This window comes from Podarcis raffonei, chromosome 1, assembly GCF_027172205.1.
Source record: "Podarcis raffonei isolate rPodRaf1 chromosome 1, rPodRaf1.pri, whole genome shotgun sequence".
In the NCBI taxonomy this organism is placed as follows: domain Eukaryota; kingdom Metazoa; phylum Chordata; class Lepidosauria; order Squamata; family Lacertidae; genus Podarcis; species Podarcis raffonei.
This window is the reverse complement of record NC_070602.1, coordinates 80,774,951-80,801,899: the sequence shown is the minus strand read 5'-3', so window position 1 is coordinate 80,801,899 and position 26,949 is coordinate 80,774,951. Positions and strand designations below refer to the sequence as shown.

Below are 26,949 nucleotides of genomic sequence, written 5' to 3'. Positions count from 1 at the left end.
CCACTTTACAAAAAACTTATTGAGATGGAATGCAATAGTGTTTCCTGGCAAAGAGCGTGGCTGGCTGGCAATATGAACAGAAGGACTCTCACATTTTGGTGCATGCCTGACTTCTGAAAGACATTCAGGTCTCAACATACACGCCACAGAACTCACTTGATGGCCTTGGAGAAAATATTATCTCCAAGCCTTTTTGATTTTCAGACTAAATGGAATGGTGATCAAGTCTGCCTGGGAGCCATCTCAGCAACTCTGGAAATCCTGTTCCTTAATTCTAAACTCCTTAATCCTAAATGGCAGAGGTTGTGGTGAGAGAGATGCATTCTGCAAACGCTCAGAGGTATTTTCTCCATTGTTGCTTTGCCTGCTCCAGGACTCAGCAGTGGTTTTGAAAACAAAATCCTGAGCCCTTATTCTACCTCAAATCATACACTGCAGCTGAGTGTCAGCCTCACTTTCCCTTCTGCAAAAAGGAAATTGTGTAGAGCAATCCTATGGACATTTGCTCAAATGTTAAGTTCCACTGATTTCATGTGGGGTGTGTGTGGATTTCAACATACTGGGGAAGTGGATCGAATGTTAACTAGGCTTCCTTGAATGCAAGAACTCCTTCTGTCCATGGGCAGAAATGAGCTCCTGTGGAAGATTCAGCCAGTAGAAAGGAGGAGGGATCTGCTGATCTTTTAGTTGAAGCAAGCTAGTCCTTTTGAGGCAGTGGAAGACAGGAGTGCCTGGCATGCTCTGGTCCATGGGGTCACGAAGAGTCCGACACGACTAAATGACTAAACGACAACAGTGCTTTTGAATTGGCATTCGATTAGCTGGCTGAAACTACATCTAACTTCAGTGGGTTCAGACTATTGGTTTTTTACTCATGTGTTCAACAGTGGTGGTTCCATATAGTCAAACTATATGGGAACTGGGGAATTATTTTAGGTAGATTCTCCTCTGTTGCCTGACAGGCTGTCAAAATCTGTAAATGAGGGATTGATCAAACCTGACAAGAGTTCTTTCTGTTTCTTAGGATTGCATGAAGTCTTGAATTTAATAGGTCCCTTGTGTGCTGCCTGAATTCTACTTCTCCAGGCCATTTCCCTGTACAGCAATTCATAATGTTGTAAACTAATGTGAATAGGAAATAATGTCACCTGCAAAATTAAAATTTAAAGGGGGGAGGGACACACTATTTGCATGTCTCTATAAGGCTTTGTTCAAAAGAACAAAGCTTGGAAATCCACCCTGTATCAACTTTTAAATCTACTTCAGGCCTCAAAATGAACCACATTGGAGGGGCAGACGGCATTAAGGAAACTTAACCAGTGTGAAGTATTTATTAATATCCAGTCGCTTTTTGTGGTTTGTAAAAAAATATTAATATTGAAATAGCACCTTATTTTTCTTTTGCAACCCAGTCAGATGGGCGGGGTATAAATAATAAAAATTATTTATTATTTATTTTATTTTCCCAGGATACCTTCAGGAAAACTACGGTGAATTTCTCATCATCTCAAGACATCTTCCGCGTGGCCGCTTTCTTGTCCGAAAGGGTGAAAGTTGGAAACCACTGGAAACAGCAGCAGAAGTGAAGTGTGCGAACAGTTCTGCATTGCATAATGAAACGCGCTCGAATAAAACAGCCGCCTGGAAGAGTCCCCTCCGCAATCGCCCTTTCCTTCTCCCTGCTCTTTCGCGGGAATCCACTTTCTTGGATTTCCTCCTCCCCTTCGCGTTTTGACCATGCCACTCTCGCTGCCCTCGGCCTCCCAGATCCGCTCAGCGGCTCGCCCTCTCCCGCCGCCGCCGCCGCGCCCCTTTTCCCCGCCTTGTTCGGAGCTGGCTTCGCGCCTCTCCCGCCGGCCCGGGGCGGCGCGGCTAGTGGAGCACTGGGTCGCCCGTCATCGAGGGGGCTCTCAGAGGCGCTTTAGGACCCAGCGGCGCAGCGGGAAGGCGCTGATCCCATGTGCTCCGGTCCCCTCCCCCTGCCTGCCTGCCTCTATTGTCTGAGGCTGAGCAGCCCGGCGGCGGCGGCGGCGGCCCGGGCAGGGATGCGCGGCTTGCGCAGCGCACCGGCGAGCGCGCACGGCTGGCGGCGCTGATTGCCCGCTCGCACCTGGAGTTTGGCGCCGCAGCGGAGCCGGGCTGCCGTGTGTGTGTGTGTGTGTGTGTGTGTGTGTGAGTGTGTGAGAACATGCGCTCCACAGCGCCGGGAGTGGGGAGCTGAGCCGGAGTTGGGAACGGATCGGCTCCTGGAGAATGGAGTCCCCTTGTGCTGCTGCCCGCTGGCTCCTGCTGGCCGTCGCGCTGCTCCACCTGCGCGCCCCCGGAGGTGAGTCCTGGCTGGGGCTGGAGCCCCCTCGCCGATCCAGCTGCGTTTTTTTGCCCCTGGCTGGGAAATGGGGGTGCGATCGCGACTTGGATGTGGGGGTCTCACATGTTCCTAAAGCGATGGACCGCCCTCCCCCGTCAGAAACCAATGCCGTCCCTTCCCCCTGGTTGGTAGGGACCCTCTTTTAAAAAGCGGCTTTTGAAAAACTATACTGCCTTCACTTCGGATCTCCATGGAAACAGCTGAACACCTCTGCGCGTCTGCGGGGTTTGTGTGCGTGGGGAGCCAATGGGCTCTTCTCCCCCTGCTCCCCCTCTCCGGACCCTTGAGCGCTGCTCCCTGATCCCCAAGGAGGTGCCCCTCCAGTTGTTTCCCGGGCCAGCAATGCCCCCACCCCACTCGATCTCCCCGTACTGACAATCAGGTTGAAGTGGAGCATCCTTTCGACCCCTTCCACCTCGCGTTTTCATTTATTTGTTTACCGATTTATATGCCGGCTTTCAAAACAGAAGTTTTCCCCAAGGTAGCTTCGGAACCGAGCCAGCTTGGGCCCCTACTCTGCACCCCATAGGACCCCCCCCCATGTGCTTTGCAGTTGCTATCGCATCTTTTATGCGTCTTTCCTCTACCTGCTGCTGAAAGGGGGGACGGGTGAGGGAAGAAGCAGATTTCCCCAGGACTTATCTTGAAATGCAAATGACTCTTCAGTTGCTGCTGTAATTCAATTAGCTTTTGGTAACCCCCACCCCTTTTTTCAGCAAGACATGATTATTCCCCACAGTGTATCTCCCCCCACCCTCCAAGCCTGCAAGATGGGTAGGCTACTTGCAAATGATTCAAGCCTTAGAGCTGATACTTCTTCCCTTGGGAAGCTGAAGCTGATGAAATTGTATATTGTGTGGAGAAAGAGAGAGCAGAATTCTACCTGTTCTGGCTGAACCTCTCCCCTCAAATGCTCCACCCTATTCCCCAGTCCTTACTTCAGCCTTCTGAAGAAGCTTTTCTCCCAATATGGGTCCTTATGCTGATTTATTTGCGCCTGCTCTGAGACTGTTACTGTTCTCTGACTTTGATGTTCTACAGGCATTTTTCCACAGGCAATTTGTTGTAGTCAGAATGTGCCACTAGTCTTGCGTTGGTTTAGAATCTCGTATCAAGGCTTATAGATGACCACATACCGCTGTAGTGAGTAGCAGCACTTTTCAGCTGTGCTGAAGAGCGAGCATTTCCTCCATCATTTCCTCTTTTAAGCACAATTGTTGAGATTATAGCACCAATTCTCCCAGCTCTAGTATAAATTCCTATTAAGCAGAGGGTGCCAAACAGTGCTTCTGCCCCTTTACTAATGTTAACTGCACAACTGTGTGCCTGGCTGATTTAAAAACTGCCTCCAGAGCCATATGCACAGCCATTGACGAAGGAATACGACCTAAGTCGATCCCTTAACGCAGATGGCTTTTGGCTGCATGCATGATAGCCTCCACAACGTATCTTTGATGGTTTTGGCCAAAGAAGAGGCGCCCAACATTGTTTTGATCAGATTGTTCCTGTGTTGAATTCTTGACAGAAAGCTCATTTAGTCTCCTTGGAGCAAAGGATGTTTCTGAGCATCAGTCATCGTCGGAACCATTTAAAAAGTGACGAATAAATCCTCCCCTTGGTCCTGTTCATTCAAGGGGAGCCTGTGAAGCTACCAGGAAATGGTTATTGCCTGCAATATCTCAAAGCGGTGGTGGATACATTTATTGTTCGCAGCCGCTGCTTTTGAAGTGATTGCAGAACTGGTGGGTGCTTTAAATGGGAGCATCCCTGGAGAAAAACTGGCGTACAAGATGGCATATCAAAGGATGAGGGTCCTGATGGTCAAAAGAGAGAGGGAGAGAAACACAGGGAGATGAGATAGATAGATAGATAGATAGATAGATAGATAGTTGGACCTTGAAGGGTGTAGCACCCACCCACCCACCCACTGAGGTTTGTATGGAAGGAAAGGGGGGAAACTCAATCAATCCAAGAATGAAGAGGACAGGTTATATATCTGGATCTTGTTGTCAAGCTGACGAGGGGGAAATTGATGGAAGAAATAGTGATTAGCAGAGAGGGGGAGCAGAGGTGACAAGAGGTCTCACCCTAAGGGAGAAAGAAGCTAAATTTGTAAAGAGGCCACTTGTTTCCTTTCTCCTTCTGCAACCTAGAGGGGCAGGGTGTGATGTCACGGTATCTCTCAGCCATCTGCTGCTTCCTCAGGGGAAAGTCTGTGACCCGACCCAGGGCCTGTGGGAGGTGCGATAAGGGGATCCCCGCAGGGCTCAACATCATTAATGCTCTGCATACAGAGGACTGAGTGGGGAGAGCAGAACTGCTCAGGTTTATGGAGGTTGCATTATGGCCAGGGATGCACAGCTCCGTCTGTGTGTCAGCTTCATTGTTAGGCAGTTTCCAGAGGGGCAGCCTTATTGTTAGTAGGTCACAGCAAAGACAACCAAAAGAGTCTTGTGGCACCTTAAAGTCTTAGCCGTTTTTAAAATGATGTATGCCATAATACAATTAGTTAGTCTTTAAGGTGCCACAAGACCCTTACTGTTGGGCAGAGCACTTCTACATCCCCACTATTAATGACCGCTAAGATTGGTGCAATATAGTCAAGATACTGTCCTTGTCTGGCAAACATAAGATGAGGAGGACAGGATTGCACTGTCCGTTTGTGGGATATATGATTTTCTTTGGTCAAAAGAATTTTTTTGTAACTTCTACATGACTGCCACACAATTAAAATGTGCTGTTGCAAGTCTGAGTGAAGGGTATCCTTGCTCAACAATTGTAAAAAGTTGTGATTTTTTTTTTAAAAAAACTATCTTTGTAGAAAAAGAGGGGTATGTAAATTTTGCTTTAAAGTGTGCATGTGCGTGTGCACACGCACACACACACACACACACACTTTTGTGGCAGATGTCCAAGAAAGCCTAAAATAAACTTTATTTTGTAATTCACCCTTATCTCCAGATTTTTTTTTTTTTTTTGCAGTCTCTGACTTTCTCTATTACTTTCTTGGTCCCTTCATGTCTTTTATTTGCTTGCTTAAGGGAATCTGATCTCCTCTGAAGATTTCTTTTTGTGTGTGCCCTTTTTGTGCCTGCATTTCCATTTTCTTTGTAGTGCTGGATGGCAGACTGTAATATTTTGGTTGGGGCGTTCCTAATTCCCTGAGCTGGGATGGCATATGCAGAGCAAGAGGATTTGGGTGGGGAATTACTTGCCAGCTCCCATCTAGGGATTTGGCTTTTTAGTCTTTTTGAAATCTTACTGCTTTCCCTGAATCACATCCAGTACCTTTGGTTTGGTTACTCCACTGATGCCTAGAATCTGACTGATGCTGACTCTCCTATTTAGCCTGAAGAAGAGAAGGTTCGTTTATGTATTAAATTGATATCCTGCCCTTTCTCCCAAAGGAGCCCAGGACAGCATCAAGATTAAAGGGATACAGGATAGTGCACTCTGAATATCTGCCATGTGGAAGGTGGAGCAGAGTTTTTTTCGGCTGCTGCTGCAGAGGGCAGCTCTAAAACCAGCGGACAGAAATGGTAGGGAAGAAGATTTGGGTTAAACATTAGGAGAAATGTACAAGATGTTCAAAAGTGGGACAGGCTGCATTGGGAGGTGGTGGTCTCCCACATTTAAGCAGACTTGATAGCAATCTGTCAGGGATGATGTCATTGCACCCTGTATTGTTGGTGCTGCTTTGAGCAGGGGTTGGACTAACATGACCTCTGAGGTCCCTTCCAGTTCTGTCATTCTACGATTCTCACCCAACATCACTTGGCCAACTCTAGCAGAGCATGAATGTGTATAGCGCACGGGAATGGGAGGGCTTGTTCTGCATTCAGTTCATGCAAGCCAACGCCTGCCTATGGCTTGGTCCTTGTCCTCCAGGGCAGCACCCATGTGACACCCTGGGCTCATAGCATGGGAGAGTTGGAAGGGACCCTGAGGGTCATCTAGTCCAACCCCCTGCAATGCAGGAATCTCAGCTAAAGCATCCATGGCAGGTGGCCATCCAACCTCTGCTTAGAAACCTCCAAGGAAGGAGAGTCTACCACCTTCCGAAGAAGTCCGTTCCACTGTCAAACAGCTCTTACTGTCAGAAAGTTCTTCCTGATGTTCATTCAGAATCTCTTTTGAGCTTGTCACGAACAAAAGGTGTTTGGTTTTGTGCTGTACCCTTATTTCTAGATGCACGCGGGAGCAAATAAAAAGGTGCGGTGTTAACATGTCCACGAACACAGCTGTGCTAGGACCACATCCTGCTTTGGTGCTTTCACTTTAACCCAGAAGAATTGAGTGGAATCCTTGTAACAAACAGGGATGTGACAACTCATATTGATATTATACGCCACCCAACCCTACAAAACGTGATAACCACAAGCACAAAAGGAAATGTGCAGATAATATCAGAGAAAGATGATTGAAATAGATCGTTCTGATCTCTCTGCTCTTGTCTGCAGTGCAGATGGGTAGGGGAGCAGGGTTGGACTCTATGGCACTTGCAAGATCAGGGACACTGAGAAGATGCATTTAGTCCCCCCTAAACTGCCCTGTTCTTATACGCCCTTTGTGTACAGTTTCTCTGCATGTGGTGCCCTCCGAAGAATTGGCTGTACATTAGCTTCTGGCATTGGGGGACCGAGCCAGGGCAGTGTAAATGGGTTGGATTTGAATCGGGGAAACCTGGGTTCAAACCTCTATCCAGCCATAAGGAGCTCACCTACTGTGCATCATTTGGACAGGGCATTATCTGTGAACCCATTTTACAGAACTGTGACCAGAATCTATTGAAAATGCATACGTAAAGTCTCTCTCTCTCTCTCTCTCTCTCATCTATCGATCGATCTCTATCTATCTATCATCTATCTATCTATCATCATACTGGGATAGCTCAGCCAGCAGAGCATGAGACCCTTAATCTCAGGGTTGTGGGTTCAAGCCCCATGATGGGCAAAATATTCCTGCGTTTCAAGGGGTTGGACTAGATGACCCTTGTGGTCCCTTCCAACTCTACAATTCTATGATTCTATCTATGGCCAGAATAGATACAGTGGAGGAATGGTGGGACAGGAATATTCTAGTGTTGGGGAAATGAACAGCGTCATTTTGAGAGAGCATGCCCCCCCCTTCATGCTAGAATATGGCGTTTGGATGATTGGCATTTCACAATGGGAGGGGAGGGGATGGTGGACCTGCTGCCTGCTAAAAAAAATAACAACCCTTCATTGGCCCAGTTTTAAAGGGATACTAATAGCCTTGGCAACCATCCGCCGCCCCAGTGGCTGTAGCAGCAACAGTGCTTGACCTAACCCCTCGGACACAAGTGGACACCTCTGCATCTCGCTGAGGTTGCAGCTGGAAGGCTGTCTTTACAGCTAGAGATGTCATTCTTGTTTTTGAAGGGCAGCTGAAAAACAGCGAAACCTCAAGGCAGTAGCCTTCAAAAGATTCATCCCAAGTGATGTGCTGAATGCCATTTCCATGACCGCCTCCCCCCCCCCGATGGACCGCTACAACTGTCCTCCCAATGGGGCAGCCTGCTAGTACACACCACACGTGCCCCCTCCCCCTCAGGCTCCTTTAAAGCTAGGATCATGATGCCTTTTTTCCCCAGATAGATAATTCAGCGGAGCCTCTAATTAGGTTTCAGTTAATTAAGAGCAGCATCATTATCATTTTTAACATTGTTTGGGAGCTGGAGAAATCCCAAATTAAAGCTAAACCGCAAAATCTATTTGAATATTTCCCCCCATACACACAATAATTGCGAGGGGAAGAAAAACAACATTCACCAAAACAGAACAACAATCCCTCCCTCACACATCCTACAGCATTAAAATGGCTGCTTTGGAAAACCTCAAATCCCAGGTGGAACTGGGGTGTAGATAGAAATGTTAACAAAACTGAACAAAGCATATTAGCGGACAGATCAGAAGTTTCATTAGGTACAATGGGTGCCAAAGGAGCTCTTTACTGGTTTTATTCTGGTGGGTTCCACACCTGCCTTAAAATGACCCCTCGTTAACCAATTTTGACCAGCATATTGTTTCCCCCCCTCTTTTTATTGAAACCCACCAAACAGATGCGATGTAAGAGTGCACAAACTTGATTATAAGAATGCCAAGGCTTTGTTCCGTTCTTCTATCAAAAATTAAAAATAAAGGGCAGAACAAAATTGTGGTGTCCATTCTCTGGAGCTTTTGAAATAAGGCGCATCCATTGTGTTTGACAGAGCTTTTGTGTGGAAATAAAGAACATCCCTTAAAAAGATGTGTATCTGCTCTCTCTAATCCCTGCTTTCCCCTGCTTAATTAATGCTGGTCTTTGGCCACCTTCTGAGTGCTACTCTTCATAAAGAAAAAAGGGGGGGTCTTTCTGACACTGGTGTAGTTGATATATTCACCCACCCAACTGATGTTTGACCTGATTATGGTTTATTAATTCCAGGGAGAGAAGATTAAAAGATGAGACTTGTTAAAAAAATATTTTTTTGCTGACTGTCACTCAGTTCTTTGGCGATGGACAACTATGATGTGTGGTCCAAAGAGTTAAATGATCTGACTTGAAATCCCTTTCTCTCTCAGCTACTTGAGCTTTTTCATTCCATTTTCTCATCTGATGATGTGTTTGTACCGCTCTCTGGGTGTCCAGAGAATTCAGAGAAAGATGAGGTTTGCATTTCTACAGGGAAACAAGCAGAAATGCAAACACCTTAGACTTTTTAACACATATACACACACACACAAAATCTCCCCAGGCTTTTCATGAACACAAAAGCAGAATTGCTAGCTCTAGGTACTCCTAATAATTGGATGTGTCTTTAAAAAGGATGTCATTTTCCTTCTACAATTCCATTTATTTTGTATTTGTCTTGTGCTTTTGGATTCTTTTAAATGCCTTGGTTTAAAATCCTTCATAACGAGAGAATTTTCTCTTCCCCAAAAGGCAGCTACGGTTTCAGATAACAGCCTGACATTAAGACAACTAAGGATTTTAAATTTGCTCATGGCACAATCCACCACGGGAGATCTCTTGTTCAGGCTCCATTGAAAACAACAGGGGCTAGCTACACAAGAGTGCGGCAGGGCTCCTGTACAGCTTCCATTCATCTCAGCGGCGCTTGTGCAGGAGATCTCCCATGTGAGTGCTGCCCTAGGATTACTAACACACTGAAGAAATTAAAAAGATGTAAACTCAATGCTCTCGTTTTGCAGTACGCTTATGTCTACCACGCCCCAGGTAAGACTGGGGGCAATAGTCTGCAGACTGATGTACTGCTGCATTGGGAGAGAAAGTCTTTAGTTGAAAGAGCCCTGGCACGATTCCATTTTAGTAAATATCTATTCCTGCGAGAGGGGAATCCTGTTGTCCAGGCAGCCCAGGAACTCCATACACACTTATTTAAAGTAGATGTATAAATGAGTAAATTAAGCGAATTTGGAATGTGCAGAACATATAAAAAATAATAATTAAGGAACCGCAGAAAGAGGGGGAAGGAAGTCGAGTTTTGAAATGTTAAAATGATTGTAAAATTATTGAAATGCATAAGATTGAAAACAATAATAATGAATGAATGAATGAATTGTGCTACTTTTCTTCTGAAAATTTACCTCCCCAACTGCTCTTACCTCATCTGAAGAAAGGAGAGGTATATACACATTTTTTCCTTCATAAGTTTTTTTTTTAATGTGTAGGGTATTTTTGGCAGGGAAGCAACTCAAGGGAAAGGGTTTATGAAGCCTCTCTCACCCTCTGTGCCAACGCTCTCCTTCAAAGCTCAGCTTTGTCGGCTGCAGTGTACAGAAGAGGAAGGAAATGCCACTAAAAAGCATCATGGGTCGACACGTAACATGTAATTCTGCCCCTGAATGAGCTTGAAATCGAATCCACGGGGTTTGTGGGAAGCTAATGGATTGATGAGAACCAGTAGTAAGAAGCCAGAGGAAAGTGAAATTAGGATCTGTTTCTTAGGTCTCTCCAAAGCATGGTACAAAATCTTTGCGAGAATTGAAAATACAGACAGTTAAGGCGTCCGTAATCCTGAATAACAACCTAATCTTTACTTTTCCTATCATCTCATATACTCTGCTCTACCTCCTCAGGCCTCTTAGGCATAATGTACCATGAAGTGCAGTTTACAAAATCATAGAGCTTGATTTTTTCCAAATCAGTGAGATGCCCAAATCAGCTCAGCTTGAGTTTGCAGTGGTAAATTGGAATGAAAGGCTCTCGGATTCATTCAGAAATATGGTTTGTTTTTGTTTTTTTAAAACCACACACACACACGGTAGGATTTCTGTGTCTTAGCTGCCATTCAGGCATGAAGACATCCTGAGATGGACCTTGGCAGGAGGTGGAGTAGCACTGCCTTGGGCTCGGAATCTGTCTCATCCCATAAACAGAACTAGGTTGGCTCATATCTAACTGCCAAATGTCATGCATCTCACACTGCCATTCATGCATTTTCTGGTTGCATGCATTTCTGTGCTACCTTTGTAGGATTTTCAAAGAGAGGTAGAAAATTCTCCATGAATGTGGCATAATTTAATCTCCTTTTCCAGACCATAAAAAAAATCCTGCATATTTAATCTTTTAGAACCTTGAAATGTTATGCTTATTGAGCAGTTAAAAAAATTGGTAGCATTGTCCTTGTGTTAGAGTTTATTAGATTACCAATTATAAGTCCCGTTTTTCAAATAACTGATTTGAAGCTAAAAGGTGATGTAGCCTATATATTAATAGTGAATGAGTATGGATTGTTATGTAGCCAAAATAGTACAATCCGTACATGAGGGAGATATCAGCAGGCTTGGGCAGACCCCAAGATTTTCAATACAAATCATATTTGCAGGGGGAGGGGAATCTCAAAATAGCCCATAGAGGACTGAGTGTATTCAGTGGGCATGGAATGTGGACTGACTATTGAGAGTCAAAAGGCTGAAAATGGGATCAGGAGAGAGGAAATGGAATGTAGTATCCTGGTAGAGTGCATGATTGTTTGGTTGGAACTCTGAACAGGAGCACTGTACACTGACATGTTTGTTGCAGGTCCCTATTACTAACTTTGCTTCCGAATCACACCCATTTATTATTTATACCCCGCCCATCTGGCTGGGCTTCCCCAGCCACTCTGGGCGGCTTCCAACAAAATATTAAAACACAGTAATGCATCAAACATTAAAAGCTTCCCTAAACAGGGCTGCCTTCAGATGTCTTCTAAAAGTCTGGTAGTTGTTGTTCTCTTTGACATCTGGTGGGAGGGCGTTCCACAGGGCGGTTGCCGCTACCGAGAAGGCCCTCTGCCTGGTTCCCTGTAACTTGGCCTCTCGCAGTGAGGGAACCGCCAAAAGGCCCTCAGAGCTGGACCTCAGTGTCCGGGCAGAACGATGGGGGGTGGAGACGCTCCTTCAGATATACTGGACCGAGGCTGTTTAGGGCTTTAAAGGTCAGCACCAACAACTAGAAATGTGCTCAGAAACATACTGGTAGTGGATTTAGGTTCACCCCCAACCAAATTAATGATGACCACTACTCAGAATCTTTAACCGAGGTCATGTGCCCATAACCCCAATTCAAAAGCAAGAACTGCTTGACAATTTTTGTGGTGTGCCTTTTCACGCAGCCCATTTTTGTGGTGTACCACATGCAGCCCATTCTTTAAGCTTCTACAGACAGACCACCTGTTATTGATCAGGCTCAATATACTGTAGTTAAATTGAGTTATTCTGATAGACTCCAATTCCTGTAACTATTTAGCTAGAAATGAATGCAAAGTTTGGGTGGCTCTCCTTGTTATTTTTCTCTAGCTTTGTATATGGACAACTGTGCCCTTTATCCCCTTTAGTGGCATATCTATCACACTTATACTAAACAGATGGGATAGCTAAATGCTAAACTCTGAATCCTAAATATACAGGGATATGCAAATAACTGTTTGGGTTTTCTTGGTTTGGTTTAGTTTTTTACACACATTGCTCTGTGCTCATTTGGCAGTTGCATAGACAGCTGAACATCGAGTTTCTAAGGAGGGAAAGAAATCATCATCATAAAAAATAAGACAATGCAAGATCAGCCATGAATCAGAGATGCTGTGCTGGGGGCCAAACCTATAATCTGACTGTAATAGGAGTGGGTATCAGGGCTCCACAGTTATTAGAACATCAATTGGAGAGAGATGAGAAACTTTCTGAAATATCTTCCCGAGAGAGAAATTGGAAGTGGTGTTTTTGCTTTCCAGAATGTGTATGAGTACTGCAACAGCATGTGCGTTAAATTTATGTGGAGAATTGTCACTGCTTTTCCTTTTTCCACACCTTGATTTCAGTTTAGTAGGATAAGGAGGGCCAGAGGAAGTCAGAGTGGTTCTGGCTCTTGAATCCTAGGCCTGAGGCTGGAACACATGAGGTTTGACTTTGATTCCTGGTTCAGACAAGATTAAAAGTTTCAAATGCCCCACCCATGCATTGAAATAGCATGTGAGGGCTGGTGTTGCTGGTGCATGCAGCAGCCACACATCTGTCCATGCATTCAGCCAGCGTGTGAAGGGGATTTACTGACTGGTGAACATGTCTAGGACTCCCCCATGTGAGGGGAGCATTCTGATTGGGCGCCAGGGTCCTGCATTGCATCAAGGAGCTCGGTCTGCACATGGAGCCCCTTCGCACACTGGCCAGACATGCAGACACCAGGCGCCATGACTATTGCACTTGTCTCTGGGGATTATGACTAGTCTGTATGTCCCCATGCTGCCTGCACCCATTGGAACACACAGAAGGTGGAACACCTGAACTCTGGCAAGTATTCACTGCCTTTATTTCAGCCTTTCCTATCGCTAGTCAGGGTTTTGTGGAAGAGCACGTGTATATCTGGACTGGGGTATGGGGAGAGGTTGAAAGGCTGATGTTGATGGACGTGGTTCTCCTCTTTGCAGCGGACTGTGAATCTGAGTCTCCTGATGCGGTGTACCTTCCAGCCGAACTAAAAGTGCTAAACGGCCCAGAGTACTTCCGTCTTCAGCGTACGGACCGCTACATGCCAGGAAATGCCTCCCTCAGCTCCCGCTCAGAGACCTTCCTCTTCCTCCACCGTCGACTGTCAGGGAAGCCCACCATCCAAGCTGGCTACCCCCCTTTCACAGCTCAGCAGGTAAATAGACACATGCAGCTGTGCAAGGGCTTTGCTTTCTTGATTCCTGCTGTGAGGCGCTTCAGCAGAGCTCAAGACTTCCTCTCTTCCCCAGGCAATACCAGCTGATGACTCCCAATCCACAGACGTCTCCACTGCCTGGGACATCCGGGCTGTGTCCATTGAGGGCACAGTGTCCCCTTACGAGCCATACACCAGGGTGCTCTTCCACCTCCAAGGGCAGGACTGGATGTCAAGAGAGCAGGCCCTGCCATGCGTCACCTTACATGTCTTCCACCAGGCCCAAATGGTTCACCGTGCCTGCCACCTCCAGGTTGGTCAATGAGACGCCACTCTTTTGGGTAGTCATCGTCGTCCCTGCCAACTGCCTTGCTTGGGAGAGATTTGGTACATGACCCTGAAATGTCATAGGATAGTCTTCACCAGCCGGATGCTCTCCCCATGTTTGGGACTGAAATTCTTACCAGCACTCTCTCCTCACAGGGGCTGATGGGAGTTGTAGTCCCAAACATCTGGAGGGCACCAGGCTGACTAAGGCCCACAGAATAAGTTCTGGTATGATTCACTGTAAGGATTCTCTTGTAAGCATCTATCAACAAACTAGAAAGTGGAATGTCGAAGCTGGCCAGGGATGTCATATGAATCCCCTTCCTTAGATTATTATTATTTTTTTAATTTTTAAGAAGCGAATGGACAAACATCCATCTGCTGTGGTTTAAGTCTACAAATCCCTGGTGTTCCAGGGGGCAGGACTCATGAGGCTCCTTCCAGCACTGTGATTCTAGAGCAGAGATGGATAGCATGAGGCTCTTAATCTCATTCTTGTGGGTTCAAGCCCCATGTAGTCCCTCCCAACTCTACAATTCTGTGATTCTATGACATTAGGGCTCATGCACCTGTAATGATTGCAAAGGAGAGTGAATTTCAGTAGAGGAAGCTTGTCATTATAGATCTCCAGAGGTGAGAAAAATCCCCTCTTACACAGAACGTTAAATTTATACAACGGGAGCCTTTTTTTCTATAGCATTGTTATTTCTGTTGCATGTTGGATAATATGAAACTGTTTCCAAAATTGGGAAAAACCTCTTTGCCCCCCCAAAAAAGATGAATGGGCTCTTTTCTAAATATCTCTGTGTGGGGAACATTTCTGCTTTTAAAATAACTGGTTGTTGTTTTTAATTTCACACTCATACCACTCTTCAAAAGAAAGCAACATTTAACAAGCTCTCCGCTGTTCATTCAGAACACATGTGAAAATGTTTAGTACTTTGCTGGGAAGAAAACCGAAATGATAAAGCACTGGAATTACCCTGGGCAGGTGTTGGCTTCTGTACTGAGGACGCTTCACTGCAGCTTCACACATTGAGAAATGCAGGGATTCTACTTTTGCAGGTTTCCTGGAAGTGCAGAAATCAAATGTGACTCACAGCTCTACTTACCAGGACTTTCTGTAATGTGTGAAGCTGCCCTCAGGGTGCTCATACGGAGAAGGGAGGGTGCATATTCTGTTCTTCCGTGCATTCTCTCGGTGGTGGGGGATAGTTCAATCTGTTAACATGGGAGAGGCATTTGTGAGCAAGTCAGTGATTCTTCAAGCCATTCCGTTGCTCTTGCTGAAGCCTGGGAGGTTTAACATCCAACTTGTAAAGGGCTGCAAAATGTCAGCAGTTCAACTTGGCCTTCCCTGTAGTAGCCCATTAGCTTTATTCCCCGAGCCCCCTGTCAGTTACCGGTGGCAACTGGTTGAGTGGTGGCCAAGCTCAGCAGAGAGCTCCCTCAGCACCCTGAGGCCAAGCATGTGGTAACTGTCAGATCTGCCTTTTTTTGAGCTGGTGGCCTGGTAATGTCAGAGTGAGTCTGTGAAGTTCCGCCTTGACGTGGGCTTCCTGCTGCATGCTGGTCCTGCTTTACTGACTACTCTGGCTTCAAATCCCCACCAGAAGATTTGTGGGCTGGGTGAGACAGAAAAGACAGGGACAGAAGGAGAGAGAGAGATGATGAGCAAGAACTAGTAGAAATGGAATATGGTGACAAGCAGGATGGGCCCTTCCATGAACCAAGGTGAGCCTCTTAACTCAGGTGGCAGAATGTGCAGGGCAGCAGATGGTGCTTCTCACCGCCCAGTCCCCCATGGCTGGCCTCCCACAGTCCCACCCACCACCCCGCTGTCACCTACCCACCCTTTGGCAAATTTGGGCCCTGTGTGTGTCAGCCAAGGCCATAGAGCCACCATCACTGACCACTACCTAACTAAGTGGCACAAGAACAAAACAAAAGCTAATTTCTGGTCACTGGACCAAAGTAGACAGCAGCTATATTCCTGCAGCTACCCTGTCCCCAAACCCCTTTCATCAGAGTGAGGTATTATGGCATGAGATAGGCCCAGTAAGAGATTGCACCACAGCCCTTGCACCACAGCAGCAAAAGGCCCTCTTGGTCAGTCACTCAATGTGTCTTTCAAAGTGAGGTGGGATAGCTGCCCTACCAAGGCTGGTTGAGAGGAAAAGAGTGGCAGTTGCCACTTAAGGCGGGTTGGGAGGAGGGGCGGGGACAAAGAGCAGCTGCCGGGCGACATTTCTTGGTCTGCTTCAGTCATCAGAGTGTATTGGGCTGACCCTAGTTGTAGGGTAAGGTGAGGCAAGAGTAGCTTTCTTAGACTCCCAATGTAAGGGACTATAGCTCAATGGTGGAGCTGTTGCTGCATGTCCAGAAGACTCGTTTCTGGCATCTCCAATTAAGCACCCCAGAGAGCTAGTCTGATAGAGACCTTTCCTGAGATCCTTGAGACTCAATCAGAGCAGGCCATACTGGACTAAACAGACCAATGGCCTGACTCTGTGTAAGGCTGCTGCATGGGTTCACATACCATGAGGAGGGACTTAAAAGGAGCACATGGTTTGTCTCTCTCTGCTTCTCCTGACCAGGCACCGCTGGGTGTGTGTGTGGTGGAACTCGAGCTCCCCCCTCGCTGGTTCTCTCCTGCACCCGCCAGCAGCCAAAGGAAGGGAGAGGATTCCACCATCACTCCTCTGCGGGCTGAGCTGTACTACACCCTGGAGCCCACGCTGCCCGGGAGGACGCCGAGAGAGTGCCCCCATGTCCGACCCCGGGAAAGGCCACGTCCAGGCGCTGAGGGCGGCAAAGAGCGACTGCACTACGTGGGCCCGGTCGATATCAGGGTAATGAGCCTGCCACGGCGCCAGGAAGTGAGGCTGGACGACAATGTGATGGTCCGTGTCCCCGACATGGCCCTTCGCCCAGGGCAGCTCTTCACGGCCACTCTCATCCTGCAGCAGAACTTCACGGCTGACCTACTGATCCTCCGGTGAGTCAGGGGAGCCAGGCTTTGGGATTCCAGCCATAACGTTCTCATTCCAGTGAATGACAAAGGAATCTGAATTCTTAGGGGGAGCGTTCTAGTCAACGGTGGTTATGTTAATTCTTAACAATCAGAGAGCATTTTCAAGTGTTCAAGTGTTTTGCATGTTTTATTTAGTTGTGGTCCTTACAAAAAAAACTTGTGCATCAGTATTCTTATCCCTCAATACGGTTTATCTAAGGTCACTTCATGACAGAGGCAAGAATCAAACTGGGGACTTCCTGATCCACAACTCATTCTGTTAGCCACTATGTCACACTAGCTCGCTGGTGCCGTCTTCCCTCAATTATAGGCAGTTCAAGCCTCAGGGTGCTCATTCCTCTGGGGCCTGGCCCTCGTTATTCCTTAGCTTATTGCCAGAGCTGCTGTGTTTTGCTGGCTTTTTCCCGTCTACACACCTTACTTTGCTGCTTTTCCTTTCAGCATCAAGGTGAAGAAAGGGCTACAGGTTTTGGCAGCTCGCCCTACCAGGCCAGAGGCTTGGACTGCAAAGCTGGACAAGTTCAAGGGTGCCAAACACCACACCGCTCTGGTCACTTGTCGGCGTTCCCTTACTAGTGGCTTGGACTGGAGGTAGGTGCTCATTTGACTTCTCTTGGCGTCATGAGGGCTAGAAACTTTTTGTTTATTTCAAATGAAAGCTGAGATTTTCAGGAAATAGGAATCTGTACCCAGTATCACTTCTGTGGTGTTTGTTTTTTGAAGTTCTTGTGGAATTGCAATATACTCACAGCCCTTACTATATCTCTTTCAGTGGAATTGTTTTGTCTGCTGAACACAAAGACTATACAAAGGACTCTTGAGGGAGAGCTATACTGTTCAGCTACAGTAATGTAGATAGTCGGTCTTGTTTTGAGAGGCTCACCCTTCACCTCTCTCTGTGAAGAAAGTAAGGAGATAAGAGAACTTTGAGACAGAAAAACACACCAAACCCTCTCCTTATCCTCTATAAAGGAATGTCAACTAGGTGACTGGAGCAACTTTCATTGGTCCAGACTGTCTCTAAGCAATATTTGATTATAGTGTCTCCTCCTTATTCTCTGCTGTAGCCTGAATAAAAGACTGGGTCTGGTGGTGTGTGAAACTTAACTGTTTGTCTCCCTGTAAGCTTGGTCAGCCAGTTAAATAGAAATTCAAGAATTTATTTGAAAAAAATTATTGGGTGTTTTTCTTCCTATCCAACCTTTCCACTCTGTAATGAACAAAAATTGAGAACAAGTCACATAAGCATTAAGAGACAGTATAAATCTCAGCATTGTTCCAGAGGTTAAGCCAAATGCCTGCTGGAATAAAGACCTTTCAGGTCATGACAGAAAACCAAGACTGAGGGGGCCCAGGGCAAAGCGCTCCACCTCCTGGGCTCCACAGAAGAGGGTGCCCATCACCCCTGCTTCTTCCAACTGTGCTTCTGATAGTAGCAGGACAATCTCAAAAGGCCTCTGTCACTGATCTAAGCTGAACAGGCACAGTGAAGTTCCATGATCTACTCAGCTTCTCCTGGGCTCTGTGTTTACTTCTGCTTTACAATTAGTGTGTTGTTGCCTATCCTTATCTCCATCTAGGGCAGCAGATTCCCCAGAGTTCCTGTATCTGGATTTTGTCGTGGAGAATGGCACAGGGGGCCTAGCTTCTAACCGTCCTGTCACCTGGCAAGTGGAGTATCCTGGCCAGGACCCTGAGGCTGAGAAGGACAAGATGGTGTGGGAGATCCAAGTGTCGGAGCGAGATGTGCGGGCCTTGGTTCCACTGGTGAAGGTGAGGCCTAGAAGGGCTGTGCTTTCCCTCCTCATAAGGTACCCCTGAGGGGCATCTAACATTGGTTCCTCACTTTTTTTTCCCTTGGCCTTCTTCAGGAGCAGGAGATTGTGAACACTGCCCTCCTCACAGGAATCCCCCACTCAGTGCCTGTGAAGCTGGTTGTGGTAGAGACTGGGGGAGCAGTATCCGAGGTCATGGACCAGATGGGCTGTGAGTCTTCCAACAAGCAGGTCCTGCAGGTGAGAAGCTAATATGCCTCACAAAGGGTCTGTTTCCCTCTCTGTGGCCACAGGATTAAAATCCGCTTCCTAGGGGTCTTAACTCCAGACTTCATTCTTTGTCCATATCTCTGGGACAAGTCTCTGTAGCTCCCAAAATGACCAGACACCCATTTTGTGTAAATCTGGTGTTTTTATCTGTCCACCTTAAACATGCAGTGCTGTTATGCACCTGTCTTCCTATGCTCCTTGCAAGCCTCCTCTTTGTTTCATCTGTTCTTACACAGTATCCTTTCTCCTGCCTCCCAGCTTCAGACTTGGCAAACCATGGATTTGTCCCATTCTTTAATGTAGGCCACAGCCTTCTAGTTGCCTCCATGACGGGTCTTGAGCTTACTCTGTCCTCTTCCTCTGTCTTTTCATGGGTTGGGCTAAAGTGACTGTGAAAAATGTTCGGCCACAGGAAAGTCAAATGTACCTCTCCCTGCCCCCCTCAGACCTCCCACTCTCCTTTTTCCCCTACCACAAATCTTGGGCCCCTGCCAGATCTGCCTTCTTCAGTACAAGAAGGTGGAACCCCATAAGAATTCCTGGCTACAGTCGCTGAATGAACTGCACATCAGGGGGAGGGAAGAGGAAACAAATAACAGACCTATGGCCAGGTCCATAATCAGAAATGGGACCTGAACATCTTTCTTCTCACCTGCTCTGCACCCTTATGCGGTCTTCCAGCATATACCTGGGCGCTTGTCTCTGCATTTGTGGACCTTCTTGATGTGTTCCTCAATTTTCCCTCAGGTATCCGACGTGTGTGACGCTGTCTACGTAGGGGGGAAAGAGAGCCGAGGGGCACGTGGTGTACGGGTGGATTTCTGGTACCGGCGGCTGCACGCTTCACTGCTCTTTACTGTCTGGGCCCCACTGCTGCCCCTGCGCATTGAGCTGACAGACACCTCTCTAGAGCAGGTGCGAGGCTGGAGGGTACCTGGTCCGGCCCCAGATGGGTAAGTGCTATGGAACCAAGTTGGGTTGACTGAGCCCAGTGTTTACGCCACAGAGTGAGGTCTGTGTGCTCTCTGTGCTTAAGCAAGAGGAGAGGGAAGATATGAGGGATAATCTCAAGGGAGTGTTTAGAGCGGGGATGGGGAATCTGTGGCCTTCCAGCTGTTGTTGGACTCCCAACTCACATCAGCCCCAGCCACCATGCCCTGTGATGAGGGGGGGTGGAAGTTGCAATCCAGCAACATCTTGGCAGGTGGGTGTCAAAGGATCCCCATCCCTGATTTAGTCAACGGCCAGAACTTTGATACTTGTAGGGTGGGCGACTTCTCATTCCTCCATGCAAGCCCAGTGGTTCCATATAGACAGCTGTTGTCATTTGGGCCAAAGAGAACAAAGAATGCAAAACAGAATGATGTATTCATGGACAGTGTTCAAAATTCCCCAGCCATGTTTTGCTACTGGCGCGAATCAAGTTGTAACTACCTGGAGATTTCTGGGCACCAGGTTGATGACTGCCATCTCCATCCTGCCTTGACTTGTGTGTAGCAAAGTCTTGTGCTTCTGTGCAAATCATGACCCCCTTGTTGGGCATCTTAGTCCTCCATCATCACATCAAGGAAAGTAAGTGCAGGGCTGAGTACAGATATATTTGACTGTGCTTCAGCCTTTCCACAGACCCCCCCAAATGGACTCACAGATCACAGCTTAAAAACCTCTGTCTTAGTCTGTAGTTAATACCCTTTCCATTTCCACTGTGTGTTTTTCTCCTTCTTGCATACCGAGACAAGTGAATTGTTGTAAGAGCAAGCTACAGTCAAGCAGTGTAGTTGAGAGAGTGGGATCATGTAGTGTTAGAGGGGACCCTGAGAGTCATCTAGTCCAACCCCCTGGCAAATAGAAATTCCTTTGTGGCAACCGTAACCTAGATTTAAGGTGCCATTTGGCACCTAGCTTATATTTCTGAGTTTCTGCTCATGGATGGTCTAGGAGCATGGTTTCAAAATGCACCATAGTCTTTGTCGACATCAGCCTGTTGGTTGATGCTGGGAATACATGGCTCCTCTAAAGCAAGACAGAGCACTGCTCTGCTCCCCTCCCCTTTGATTCCTGTCTTCATAGTGGCTTTCCCCTGTGTTGGTACCTTTTCTGGCACTGGCCTCTACAGTTCTTTAATAAATGGTTCCTGTTATCCTGTCAGGTGGCTGCTGGGGAGATACCTAAATCGCTGAAAAATAACTTGGGGAATTGATTATTTCCATTTGCATTTTGGCAGAGAGATTAATGGCGACAGTGCTCCAGACGTATTGTATTGTCTGGAAGTTCCTTGAACATCTTTAATGATCAACGGGCAAACAAAGCATGGCTGCTGGTGGTGCCTTGATTAATACCCAGTGCACAGCAAGCAAGAGATGATGATGTTAATTATGGTATAATATAGTGCCTACAAACTACTAGGTGCTTTACACATCATTCTCCCTAAGAGCTCACAATCTAAAATAACACACAGAGGAGAAAGGGTAAGGAAGGAGAAGGGAAGAGAAGCATGAGAGTGTGCAAGGAGACATAATTTTTTTTTGGCCTAGGTGCAAAGTACCTAAGCTACACAGCAGGATGGCCATCTGACTCAAGTTATAATGGAAATGTCATCTCAATCTTTGGAACTCCCTGCCCATTGATGTGGGCAGGTGCCTTTGCTGTAGCATTTCAGCACCTGCTGAAAACCTTTATTTGTTTCAGAAACCCTACCCAGGCATATAATTTTAGCATGTAATTCTACTACGTACCTTTTAAAAGTTCAGATTTAATTTTAACTTGTTATGTTTACTTGGTTTTAATCTTTGCTTTTATCAATTTTTTTTTCAAATGAATATTTTGGAATTTTTCATTGGAAACTACTTAGAGGTCTTGTGTTGATACAGACTGCCAAAATAAAATCCAAAAATGGTAGGAATTGTGCACACTTGGAACACTCGGTACTCTTGTAGGAAGGTGGAGTAGATGTTAATTTCATGTAAGGGTTTACTTGGGGATAATTCCAGCCTCTTTTATAAAGCTTTTGTCAGGATTACTGAGATAATGCACCTCGAGTGCATTACTTGAAATGTGCCATTATAAATGCTCAGTACAAGTTATCCCTCCTCTTCCGAGCAGCAGCCCAACAGAGCCTGAAGACGGTGGAGAGGAAGCCGAGAGAAGAGCTTGTGGCTGCCGTCTCCAGTACCAGCGCGCCGGAGTCCGTTTCCTTGCCCATTTTGTGGCTCACCCACTAGATGGTGGCCGTCACCTGACCTATATGCCAAGCTCTGATTGGCTGCTGGATGTCTCTCATCTGGTGCAAAAGCACGCTAGAATCCAGGACCCCCGAGTGGCAACACTGGAAGGTGGAAATGTAGTGGTTGGCCAGGAACCAGGAATGACATCTGTGGAGGTAAGGAGCTGGCCAGGGGGGAAAGAGAGGCGGGGGTGCTGTTTGTTGGCTGCTGAGAATAAGTGGGGCAAGAAGCTTGCTTGATGTGTGATGATAACTTCAGATGGGTCGCCTAGAAGTCTGGACATGTGCTTTGGATGTTACGGGATAGCAGAGGTGTTTGGGGGAAAGGTGGAGCAATGGGAAGAGTGACTGCCTATGAACAGGTGGATGTGATCTGAACACAGTTAGGATAGGTGATATGGTTTGCTGTGGGAGGAGGGAGTCAGAAGACAGGACACTGAAGTGGGGAACAAAGTGGGAAAGATCCCAGGGTAGGATGACAGGTACAACCACAAGCTGTATTGACACATGTACAAGCGTTTGTGTGAAATGTTACCTGTGTACACTTGTTTATTTCTACAGCTCAGCTATTGGGTACGCAGGCACACAAATGGTACGTTTGCTGAACATTACATGTGAATAATTATGCAAGTGTGCAGCTCAACTGTTTTGAGTTCACATACTCTACACTTGTTGAATGTAGTGTCTGAACGCCCCAGTGGTGAATGCAGGGAAGCTGCAAAGAAAGGGGAATATGGCAGTCATACAAACAGCCCACAAGCGTTTTCCTTTTACATATATTTGTCAATCACTAGTGGGAAACCAGCTTCCCTTACACACCAGAGGACGCTTGGTACTAGTTATCTATTTACAAGCTGAAGCAATTCAGAAGAATATCAAAGAATAAAGGTACTGGTTCTGCGAAAAGTCTCCTCTTGAGGGTCATCATGTCCTCTCTATCCCCTGGTTCAGGTGCGTTCTCCTGTTTCTGACTCTATCCTGGGGGAGCAGACCCTGGTGGTGACGGAGGAGAAGGTCTCCATCTCAGAGCTGCAGGCCCAGCTAGTCTCAGGCCTCTCGCTGACACTCTCCGTGGAGCCAGGACACCTGAATGTCTTCACTGCAACGTGTCAGGGACTCTCTGCTCTGCGCTCCCTGAAGCAGGTGAGAAGATGCTGCAGTAGGTAGCAGTGGAAGGGACCTATTGGGCAGTTGGTGGTGTGGCAAGTTTAAGGCTCATCAGCCATTTGGTCCAAGGAAGTGATGGAGGGTGCACTTTGAAGATGAAGCCCCCATCCTGCTTTGGTCCACACAGGTAGGAGCTGGATTTCATGGCTGCCACTGAAACCCGCAGCCTTGTGTCTCCTCCTCCAGTCTGGCAAAATCTATCTGTACAGACATGTGGCTTGGCACAGTTGTGCTATGAGTTTCCTTGCCTCCACAAATGCGGACCTGAAAAAGGGGAACCAACCAAAATCCTCAAGGCAGATTTGCAAAATTCAATTCAATAAATAAAAAAGATTCAGTACAAATGACATAAAAAACATCAGAATCAACACCAAAGCAACACCAAAAAAAAGAGGCACAAATCAGGCGAGCATGAAATTCATATAAAAGCCAGGCTCCTAAGGACTTTTGACCTCTAGCCCTGAGGGGACTATTACCCAGGTTACAGGGGGTCAGTCCCAGCATGCACTGCTCCAGATATGGCAAGCCTACCTCATGTTAAACTCAGGGGTGTGTCTAATCTGTGTGGTCTCCACCTCCTGATCCCACATTCCCTTTCCTTGCAGGAAGCAGTGTTGACCATCTGGCTGGTATTCACTGACCACACCTTGGCCCCTGTAGAGCTTTATGGCTGGCGGGATGCGGTGCTCTCGCTTTCTTCGCTGAACCCTCGTGTGGTCTCCGTGCGGCTGGATGAGGAGCAGGCTCGCCCCGTGGCCGTGGCAGAGGGGCCGGGCCGAGGATCCCTCCTGCAGCTGAGCCTGCACCCCCCAGACTCCTGCCGCAAGGGCAAGCATAGGGCCCCCCTCTCCCAGGGCACCATGTGGCTGGAAGTGAACTTTGGCCAACACCTCCCGACCACAGGCAGCCCACAGCAGCAGGACCCCGGTCTCCACGGTGAGCCCCCTTTCCAGCGAGCGGAAGGCGCCATGTCAGGCGAAGCAGTGACGGTTGCAACTGTCACTGAAAGCGGAAGGGGGTCACGGAGGCGCAGCCCGGTGGGAGTGGGGCCACCCATGACCAAATTTGAGGAGCCTGGCGGCAGCTCCTATAACAACCCGGAGGAGGTGGAGGTGGAGGAGGAGGACGAGGTAGTGAAGGCCCCTGCCAAGGTGACGGATCTGGAGATAGGCATGTATGTTCTGCTGGGGGTTTTCTGCCTCGCCATCTTCATCTTCCTCATCAACTGCGTGGTCTTTGTCCTCCGCTACCAGCGCAAGGAGCCCCCCGACGCCGGTTCGGGGCCGGCTTCTTCCGCCCCACAGCCCCACAACTGGGTCTGGCTGGGCACCGACCAAGAGGAGCTTAGCCGGCAGCTGGATCTGCGCCACCAGCACTGCCAGGACCAACCCCTGGGCCCTTCCGGCACCAGCGACGGGTGCTGCTGCTGTGCGGGGCCAGAAGGGAAGCTGGAGGCTGTGGCTCAGGAGAGCCCAGGTCCGCCGCCACTGCCACCGCCAGGGCCAGAGACGGGCATTTCTGCCAGCACTCTGGGCCTGCCTGCCCCTGGGAGTCCAGCCCTCACCACCACCTTGTCTAGAAAGAAGGAGGGCAGGGAGGTGGGTGGCCGGCGGAAGCGCGTGGAGTTTGTGACCTTCGCGTCCCCCCCTGGCTCCGCTCCCAGCCCCCCGCCTTCCGCTCCTGCCGTTCAGTCCATCCTGGTGGCCAGCGAAGACGACATCCGCTGGGTGTGCGAGGACATGGGGTTACACGACCCAGACGAGCTGCGCAGCTACATGGAGAGGATCCGGGGCAGCTCCTGACCTCTGGCTCTCCCGTGCCCCACCTGTACCCATAGGGGCAAACCAATAAGGGATTGGCACCTGCAAGCTCCCCCCCGGGTGCTCTCCTAGGGTCATCCAGCTGGGCGTTCTCCCCTTTCCCCCCTTTCTGAAGAGGGCTCTACACAACAGGAAACCAGCCTTGGGTTACTCAGCCAGGGATACTTGGCTGCTCTCTCTATGTTAGAGATCTCCTTCCTTGGCTGCACCACTAAGCCCGCTCTCTTTTCATGCCGGAGAGGGATGTGCTGGGTTGGAGTCCTCCCCTGCCTGCTATGACCTCAGTGGAGCTACCTCTCCCTCGCGGGGACAGAACCTGGGTTGCCCTCGTTGCTTCTCCCCTACTCCCACCCCAGGAGGTTTCTAACCAGAGTGGGGGCGGTGAGGACTTTGCAGGCTGGAAATCAGCTGCTCAGAGCAAGCCAACTGCGATGTGTTCTGGAGGGGGATCCTGGGGGCCAGTGGGGGTGCCTTCCTTCCCCCGGACCTCCCTTATTGCTTTGACCCTCATTGCCAGTTTGTGTCCATTGTGGTGGTTTGAACAGCGAGTGTCCCTTCCTTCCTGTGGTCTTGAGCCTGGGGCTCTTCCCCTCCCCGCAACTCCCACACCCCACCTCCAAAAAAAGAAAAACAAGCCGGGCAAGGGCAGAACTCCAGCAAGCACCGGCCGGTCCTTTTTCACCCCAGCTGTGTGCCTGGTGTCTTTTAACAGTTTTGTACAATCACTCATATTTTATACCTGTAGTATTGGGAGGCTGCCAGGCAAGTCCTTTTATTTATGGAAGATTTTTAATTCTTACATTGTTAATAAAAATAAATGATAATTGAAAATAACGAAGGTTTCTGTGTTTTGGACTTGATGGCTTGCTTGTGCTTTCCTCGCTTGGCTGGTCATGGGCAACACTCCCTGCTAGCCAGATTCAGGTCAGGCACTCAGGAGGCAGGACCAGCATCGAGGGATTGGCGCAGTCAGTCATCTGCCAGGGGGCCACACCTCCGAGGCAAGAGGATCTCCTCCTCTCCGCCATATCAACCTACTTGCTTATTCACCTGCCTGGGTGCTCATTGGCTTTCTGCGGCTAACAAGCAGGTGGTGGCAGGAGGAGGCAGAGGAGGAAGAGGGGCAGCAGCTGGTGAGAACTGTGATGAGGGGCTGGACTCAATGCAGGAGGGGTGTCTTAGCCAACCTAGAGCTGATGCTATCATACCACCAATTTTTCCCTGTATGGAAGGAAATTCAGCAAGTATCGCTTTCCCCATCCTTGCAGGAGACACCTGCCAAAAAACCCCTCCTCCATGCATTTTGAGTTGACAGGAGCCCCCTCCTCCTCTGCGCTCTTGAAACTTGTCTCTGTGGAAGGCTTTTCTAACTGCCACCTTCCGTCCTCCTGTCACTCCTCAAATATGCCGATAAGCTACAGGCCCACTGGTCATAAATCATTTAGGATTAGATTTCATATTACCAGGAAAAGTAAGACGAGGCCCTGTGGAACTTCTCTCTGGGATTCTACGGGAGTCTTGTCAAGCACGGAATGTTTCTATAGGGAGTTTGGCATTGATTTTAATTTTAAAAATTCATAACGACAGCTGAAGAGCAAATCCAGCGCACTGAGCTGACACGAGCTGCAGCGGAATCCAGCCCAGCTGGGTGCAATTGCTACTGTGGTCCAGATCAAAGCCCCTGCTAAGTTAAAGATGCCACGCTAGGAACAACCTGTCGCCTTTGACCCACATCTATGCCAGGCTTCTTCCACACAGAAACCAGCTTTTCACTTTTGGGGTTGGCATTGCAAAGATAATTCTACTCTTCTTTGCATTCC

General features: G+C 48.0%; 1 protein-coding gene across 3 annotated transcripts; it reads left to right on the top strand.

Moving 5' to 3' along the window:
- Positions 1–1,839: 1,839 nt before the first annotated feature.
- TMEM132A (transmembrane protein 132A) lies at positions 1,840–25,961 on the top strand. Of its 3 annotated transcripts, XM_053397270.1 has the most exons (11): positions 1,842–2,326; positions 13,299–13,513; positions 13,608–13,826; positions 16,438–16,838; positions 17,316–17,465; positions 18,455–18,647; positions 18,746–18,889; positions 19,667–19,872; positions 22,022–22,298; positions 23,094–23,285; positions 23,915–25,961. In XM_053397270.1, exons 1-11 carry the CDS (start codon positions 2,254–2,256, stop codon positions 25,109–25,111), a joined length of 3,267 nt encoding a protein of 1,088 aa, XP_053253245.1. In that variant the 5' UTR covers positions 1,842–2,253; the 3' UTR covers positions 25,112–25,961. The 3 variants fall into 3 exon arrangements, with proteins under 3 accessions (XP_053253255.1, XP_053253245.1, XP_053253265.1); XM_053397280.1 differs by lacking the exon at positions 23,094–23,285 and having other exon boundaries at positions 1,840–2,326; XM_053397290.1 differs by lacking the exons at positions 13,299–13,513; positions 13,608–13,826 and having other exon boundaries at positions 2,224–2,326.
- The last annotated feature ends 988 nt before the right edge of the window (positions 25,962–26,949 follow it).